The sequence below is a fragment of the Limanda limanda genome, chromosome 19 (genome assembly GCF_963576545.1).
Source record: "Limanda limanda chromosome 19, fLimLim1.1, whole genome shotgun sequence".
Classification (NCBI taxonomy): Eukaryota; Metazoa; Chordata; class Actinopteri; order Pleuronectiformes; family Pleuronectidae; genus Limanda; species Limanda limanda.
In genome coordinates, this window is record NC_083654.1 from 18322132 (window position 1) to 18330430 (window position 8299).

General features: G+C 48.2%; 1 protein-coding gene across 1 annotated transcript; it reads left to right on the forward strand.

Moving 5' to 3' along the window:
• Window positions 1-1197: 1197 nt before the first annotated feature.
• Window positions 1198-6833, forward strand: pygo2 (pygopus homolog 2 (Drosophila)). Its single transcript, XM_061093024.1, has 4 exons — window positions 1198-2251; window positions 4301-4353; window positions 4589-5430; window positions 5533-6833. Exons 1-4 carry the CDS (start codon window positions 2200-2202, stop codon window positions 6368-6370), a joined length of 1785 nt encoding a protein of 594 aa, XP_060949007.1. The 5' UTR covers window positions 1198-2199; the 3' UTR covers window positions 6371-6833.
• The last annotated feature ends 1466 nt before the right edge of the window (window positions 6834-8299 follow it).

The following is an 8299-nucleotide window of genomic DNA, read 5'->3' on the forward strand; positions in this document are numbered from 1 at the left end:
GAATCAGAAACATCTTTGAAATCCCTATTAATTTATGTTGTTTGTTTCTAGTACACAATTATTATTAACTATGTGTTGTCTGTTTTACTATTATTTTATTGTTGTTTTTAAATGCTGAATCTAAATGTTGTATTCCTGTGTTTCTTTTATTCCCTGATCTTTGTGATCTGTCCTGAAATGTTTTGATGCTGTTTGTGTTGTGTCAAAGCACTTTGTGTGTCGATAAAGTTTATTAATATTGTTTTTGTCGTGGTTGTTGTTGTATTAAATGTTTTGATCTTGGTCTAACCACTAACTTTGGTTTGAAAAGTCTTTAAAAAAGTATTTTATTAGTAGTTGTAGTAATAGTAGCAGCAGCAGTTGCAGTAGTAGTTGTTGTATTCTGTATTATTTCATTGTTTCAGAATCAGAATCAGAATTATTTTATTTGCCAAGTATATTTGCACATACAGGAAATTGCCTTGGTGTCATTGGTGCACTGAACATAAAACAACAATATAAAAACAACAATATATAACAAAATAGAATAAAAATATATACAGTAACAGAGTTATGGGCACGTGCGGTGCTAAGGTGCAGAGATTGGTGATAGTGCCAATAATATATAAATTATAAATGATGTGCAATATAAGTATTGAAACCTCTGTATTATATAACGACCTATACCAACCAAAATGATTGTGTTAGCAAAACAACAGCATAAACACCTTCTAATATAAATCAAATTATTGTTAGTATTGATTCTGCTCTGATGCATTAATATTACACAGCAGCCTACCTACATTCAGGCATTTTACTTTTGAATAAAGACACTTGAAACAAAGTTGACAACTATGCTAAAAGATGTTGGTCATTAATCATAATGTGCTTAATTGACTGTTTGATTAATATCCACCTCTGATTTCATCTCATAGAGTAAAGTAAGGAAATGGTTCGTTCTGAGCTGCTCCATGTGCACCAGTGAAAGGTATGACGCCGATTCTAAAAGTCAAAACACAAACACTATGAACCACTAAGAGTCAATCAGATCATCATATATATAAATTGGAAGTTACACGAATCACACAGTGTGTCGGTGGTTTTCTAAATGCTCTGCAAATGGTTTTCAGTTCTTGGATCGCACCTCTGGACTCCCCCGCTTTCCCTGCGGAATGAGCCGCTCCGCGCTGCGCGATACTCCTGCTCGTCCCTCTTTGTCCGGTGGCGACAGAAGGCCACGATAATTATGGCAAAATTTGCGTTTTTGAATGAATTATAACCCGAATGGTGGACCACCAAGCCCCCGCAGCGTGAGGACCGCTTTGCCCCGGCCATGCCGCAGCAGAGAGTCTCAGTTTAACGGGGACCGCGGAGCACGCAGCGGAACACGGGTACAGTTTTGCAAAAGATGGCTAGCTATCTCCAGTGGCATGCTAACGTTAGCTTAGCAAGCTAATGCTAGCATAGTGGACCACCGCCTCCCGGGGGAGACGTGGTCGCCTGCTTCGCCTCGTACGTGCTGTGATGAGTGTACCCGAGGGCCCGGGGTTCGGTTTGTGGGGATGAACTCGCAGTTTCGCGGTCGATGTGCCAGTTGTTGCCTCCACTCGGCGCTGCTACTAGCTAGCCACATTGAGTAACGTGGCTAGCTAGTTAGCCAGGGGCAGCAGCCACTAGCTTTGCGTTAGCTAGCTTGCTTGTTAGCCACACATCTGTAAGTGATCATTTCTTAGAGAGAGAGAGAGAGGGGAGGGGAGGGGGGTGCTGTGTAACATTGCTTGTACCGGCACACTGGCCAGGTGGCGAGCGACCAGCTTCACCCAGCTAGCCCGGGACAACACAAGCTAGCAACCGGGCGAACTTGTGCTAAATAGCGAGAAGCAGCTCCGGGTTACCTGACGCCTGTGGGGTGACCAGACCCCGGCGTGACAGACCCCCAGGGCGGACTATCTGCATCTGGAGAGGGGTTTTGCAGACCTGGGGCCCGACGTTGATAAAACACAAATCTATCAACCAACCCAAAAAAACACACAACCCGTGTTAGCTTCTGCTGCGATGACAACCATTTGATCGGGATTGTCATGACCTGACGCCCGCATTTCCACCTCCTCGGCACATAACGCCTTTTTCCAGACGTCGTCATTTTTTTTTTTTTTAAACTTTTATTTTTTCTTGCATATGAACGGTGACATGCCACTTCACCGACAGTCATATTAGCTCATGGCTGCCGAATCGGGGAGACTACAGGCGGGACAAGGAAAACGAAGCAAAGGTAGGAATTTACTTCACCCATCTTCTCCCTCCTCCCACCCCAATCAGATCGGAATCATCCATTACTGGGTTCCACTGGTGCTGGTAGACTTCACGCCTATCTCTGGTGGTGGCTGTTTCTCTCAGATTGGACCTGTGGACAGGGTTGATGTCTCTCATCCTGTCAGTGTTCCTCCAACCACGTTTCCTCGTCCTCATGTCTTCGTCTCTCTTTTCCCCTGTGTCCCCCATTGACCCTATCTCTCTCGCCCCCCTCGCCTGGGTCATTTTCAATCAGATTAAGATACATTTATTTGTCCCAAACACATGCACAGACATGCACAAGCACACTCATGCAAGGAGGGAAATGTAACCTCTGCTTTTAACCCATCTGGTGCAGGACACACAGAGCAGTGAGCAGCCATGTACGGCTGCCCGGGGAGCAGATGTTGGGGGAGTAAGGTGCCTTGCTCAGGGGCACTAGACAGGGTAGGGAGAATCCTCTTGGATTTTTGGACAGATCAATCCAGGTTCGTCTTTTTGTTGTTTCTCCGTGGAGACGAACCAGAGACCTTTTCTGCCCATAGTCCAAGTTTCTGCCACTAGTAACTCCAACTACGTTTCCTTGTCCTCATGTCTTCGTCTCTCTTTTCCCCTGTGTCCCCCATTGACCTTACCTCTCTCTCCCCCCCTCGCCTGGGTCATTTTCAATCAGATTAAGATACATTTATTTGTCCCAAACAAATGCACAGACATGCACAGGCACACTCATGCAAGGAGGGAAATTTAACCTCTGCTTTTAACCCATCTGGTGCAGGACACACAGAGCAGTGAGCAGCCATGTACGGCGCCCGGGGAGCAGATGTTGGGGGAGTAAGGTGCCTTGCTCAGGGGCACTAGACAGGGTAGGGAGAATCCTCTTGGATTTTTGGACAGATCAATCCAGGTTCGTCTTTTTGTTGTTTCTCCGTGGAGTCGAACCAGAGACGAACCAGAGACCTTTTCTGCCCATAGTCCAAGTTTCTGCCACTAGTACCTCCAACTACGTTTCCTCGTCCTCATGTCTTCGTCTCTCTTTCCCCTGTGTCCCCCATTGACCTTACCTCTCTCCCCCCCCCTCGCCTGGGTCATGTTCAATCAATCAATCAAATTTTATTTATATAGCCCATATTCACAAATCACAATTCGTCTCATAGGGCTTTAACATGGTGTGACATCCTCTGTCCTAAACCCTCAACAAGAGTCAGGGAAAACTACTTAAAAACCCTTTTAACAGGTAAAAATACGTAGAAACCTCAGAGAGATACATGTGAGGATCCCTCTCCCAGGACGGACAAAAGTGCAACAGAGATCATCAATCATCAAGATTATAGTTTTTTAGCAGCATTGATAGGGTAAACATTTTGAAGGATAACTTCAATACGGTATGTCAAGCATTCCTGCTGCGATCATAGTCTCTGGTCAGCAACCAGCAGGATCATGATCCACCATCCGGTCAGAGGCCACTTTAGTCCACAGTCATTGACCACTGCCGCTTATTAGGATCCATCATGGGCCGCCGCCTCGGTCCTGGTCCATCGCCATCCGATGCCAACGCGACAAAGGATCCGCCATACTGGATCCAGCATTGCAACCTCTGATGCGCGATCCACAAATCGTAATCCATGGTACGGCCACAGAGGCCCTGGATCTGCGGGCGATAAAGCAAAGGGATTCCGGGGAAGGGGGATAGGGATGGAGAAGAGGAAGGAGAAGCTGGAATTTTGCGATTCAAGGCTTCATGTTAACCTCGGGGGTGATGGTAACACCTGGATGTTCGAGCATCTTGTCCTCATGCCGGTCTATGTCCCATCATTGAATCCCATCCCAACTGTTGGACTTGGAGACAAAACAGAGAGAGGCCCTAGGTCTAAAGCTGCTCCACTCGGTCACTCAGGGGTATTGGCCGAACCAAATGTGATGCTGCACTCGATTGGTGGTGGACCAATGGCATGAGAAAACGGAGGCCCAATTTTGTTTTCTTCGGCTAATATCATATTTCCCCCCTCTCCTCCTTGTTTTAATCTTTCAGCTTCTCAGATGAAGAGCCCGGAGAAGAAGAAGGCGAGGAAATCAACGGCTCAGGTAATAAATTGAGAGGACACTTTACAGAACAAGTCACGGCCACCCATCCACACACATTCATAGAATCATGGCTATACAAAACGCTTTTATTTTTTAAAGGACTCGACTTCCTGAGTCATTTAACTGGATTTTAGAAATCTGATTACTTTGCTTCGTGAAGGAAACACAGAACGGGCTTTTCAGACCGATACAGAGAGAAAGTAACAGTTGCTAAATTTCTTCTCCTTGGTTTCAGGCGGCTGGGTTCTCCCACCTCACTGAGTTTGCGCCTCCTCCTACCCCCATGGTGGACCACCTGGTCGCCTCCAACCCCTTCGACGATGACTTTGGGCCCCCGTCCCGACCGACTGGGACAGGTGGACCCGGTGGTGCTCCTCCGTTTCTTCCAAGCCCAGGTGCAAGTGGAGGAGGTGGGTATGGTGGTGGAGGCCGGATGGGCGGAGGCATGGGCTTCATGGGGGGCCCGGGAGGACCAGGGGGGGGTCAGCCTGTGCGGAGGCCACCGTTCGGCCCTTCACCGAATGCCGGGCCGCACCACCAGCTTGGTTTTGGAGGAATGCCTGGCTTCGGAGGTGGCGGCGGCGGAGGGGGTCCAGGAGGAGGAGGAGGTGGTGGTGGAGGATTCCCCCCTGGTGGCCCCTCTCAGTTCAACATGCCGCCTAACTTCAGTCCACCCATGCACCCCGGGCAAGGATTCAATCCCATGTTGTCGCCGGGGGGTATGGGAGGTCCCGGTGGAGGGGGGCCGCCCCACCCTCGGTTCGGCATGCCTCCACAGCAGCAGCACGGACAGGGTGGACATCCGTTTAACAGTCCACCACTACCTGGCGGTGGAGGCCCCAGAGGCCCCCCCCATGGCCCCTTGCCCTCCATGGGAGGAGGCATGGGTCCTGGGATGAATATGATGGGTGGGATGGGGGGTGGTCCTGGAGGAAACATGGTAGGAGGCTTACCGGGTATGCCTCCTCAAGGACAGTTTCCTAACTCACAGGACGGTCCCTACCCGGGCCCCAGTCCGCCAGGGCCGGGCAACGAGGATGGGAAGAACTTTGGTGGTGGAGGGGCGCCGCCTGGGCCTCAGCAGCAGCAGCAACAACAACAACAACAACAACAGCAGCAGCAGCAACAACAACAACAACAACAACAACAGCAGCAGCAGCAGCAGCAGCAACAACAGCAGCAACAACAGCAGCAGCAGCAGCAGCAGCAACTTAACATGAATCCTAATGGCCCCCCTCCTAATAACTCCACCCCCGGCCCTCCTCCTAACTCTGGCCCACCCCAGCCCGGGGGGGGCGGCTTCCCTGGCCACCCTGACGGTCAGCAGCCCAATGCCAACACACCCGGTCAGCCTCCCTCGGCACAGCCCCAGTCTAACCCTAACTCTTCCCCCACTGGTCCCCTGAATGGATCAGGCCAGCCCCAGCACCCACCCCCCTCCCAGCTACAGCCCCCCAGCAACTCAAACACACCGAACTCTAATAACTCTTCCCAGCAGCAGCAATCGACTCCACCGAACTCCGCCCCCGGCTCCACACCGTACAACCAGCAGAACAACACTCCAGGTTCTGGTGGTCCGATGCCAAACGCAGCTTCCAATTCCGGTCAGAACAGCATGACCAATAACAATGGGGGCAACACTCCTGGCAGCAACCCCAACCCCCCTTCTAACTCCACCTCCACTCCCAACACCCAGTCTCCCCTGCCCTCCGGCCCGGCTGCCCCCTCAACCGGGCCCGGGTCTGGCCCCGGGAAGCTCGGCGGCCCCGGTATGGTCTTCCCTTGCGGCCTCTGCATGGCGGAGGTCCACGACGACCAGGACGCCATCCTGTGCGAAGCCTCGTGCCAACGCTGGTTCCACCGGGACTGCACAGGCCTGACGGAGCCGGCGTACGGACTGCTGACTCGAGAGAGCTCTGCTGTCTGGGCCTGTGACTTCTGCATCAAGACCAAGGACATCCAGGCGGTGTTTGTGCGCCAGGGATTAGGCCAGCTGGTGGCAGCTAACGAGAGTTGAGGAGTGGGTGACACACGAGCAGCGTGGAGGTGTGCGACACGTAAGGACACAAAAAGACATCTTTGTTCTGATCTCACTGAATGACGCGTGGGTCATGTCAGCTTCTTGCCCAGTTTTTCTCCTGACTAGCCCTTTACTTGTTCACTACACAGAGGAACCCACTCATTGACATTCATGCTCACAAATAGAACTTTGAGTGACTCTAGGCAAACGATTTTTCTTCTCCCCACCCCACAGGAGCGAAATCATGATGAATGTTAAAACGACACAGTCCTCCAGACATCTCGCCTGCCAACCAGCAAAGCACTGACACCAACACACTACCTCACACACTTTGTAACTGACTGGCACGGACGCTCCCGCACTGACTGACTGGGATTGACTTGGCACACTCGCACACCACAAGAGTGTGATGCTATTTCAAACACACACACAAACACGAACAAACACACACACACACACACAAACACACACACAAACAAACCCACATTAGACGGGGAGAGAAATGTTGGATAATGGCCAGACTGTGTTTGTGACCCAAAGTACGAACAGTATTCATTGCTTATTCTTGGCTTTAAATTAAAGTACATAATTTATATATTCTTTAAAAATGAAAAAAGTTTAATAATGAAGAGTCCATCAAACTAAAAGGGACTGGAGTTTTATTCATTGATTCAATCACAGCTTTATTCTAGGACATCCCAACTTTTTTTTTCCTGGAATCAAGGGCAAGGAAACAGAATAACACATCAGTATATTTCAGTGTAAACAGTCTCATGTGTATTGTGAAACATAAATGTCAAGTGAGGGGGGGGGGTACATTTCTAAGTTCTTTTGATAATTCCTACACACACACACACACACACACACACACTTTGACCCTGTACTCATTTTGTACCTTGTGCTGATAAATCCAAAGGAGACCCGGCCGAGCTCTCACCCACACGTCACATCGAGGGTTAAGTCCATGTAGTTGTAAATATGAGGACGTAACATTTGTCTGAAACCCCCCCCCCCCCCCCCATCCGTTGTGAACATGCCGCAGAGTCGACCAATGAACAAAGATAATGAGTTGAACCTATGTGTCTTGGTTGTAAACAATATGGCGTTTTGGTTTTTTATATACAGTACATTTGAGTCAACAGTTTGTTTTTATCTCTGCAGTACACATGAAATCATGACATCAGTGCTTTTGGATGGTGTTGGCATAGCAAGTAGTGACATGTCATATCAAATGTTCATATTTCCTTTTTAACAAAACACAAAAATATAGAAAAAAAGGGGGCGGGGGTGCATGTGAACCAATGCAGTAAGTGTCCGACCTGTTTATATTCTGGCCTCAGAGCAGCGAGAGGCCTTGAAGTAGACCAAATAACTAATGAGCGAAAAATACCCATTTTCCCACTTCTGTCACAGTATAAGGTGTTTATAACTATTCTTCGTTTCCTTTCATTTACTTCCTTCGATTGCCTTTTTCTTGCTCTCTCAGCTGTTTCCCTTTTAATTTTGTACTGGTATTTGTGCTGTGCTTTTGCTCTGTTCTGGCGCCTCCTGGTGAAACTTGGAGGAAAGGGAAAGGTACTGAACTCTGAAGTAAAGAGATTTTTTGTACTCGTCTGTCTGTTTTTTATTCCCTTTTTTTTGTGATATAAATTGTATTAAAATGAGGGTTGGAAATCTCATTAAAATAACATTTGAGCAAATAATTGGTCGTTTAGAAGCAGTTATCTATGGTGATTTGTGAATCAAGAACATTCAAAAAAAAATCTGAAACTTTGTTTTATGGGTCTGTCAATTTTTAATGTCCTAATAAATTAGTAATACGTTTACAAAAATGTAATTAGGCATTAACTGAAATCAACTTTTCAAGGGTTTAAGTTCAAATGAAGTTCTCTAAGAGCATAACCAAGAGAATTTCCAGAAATTTTA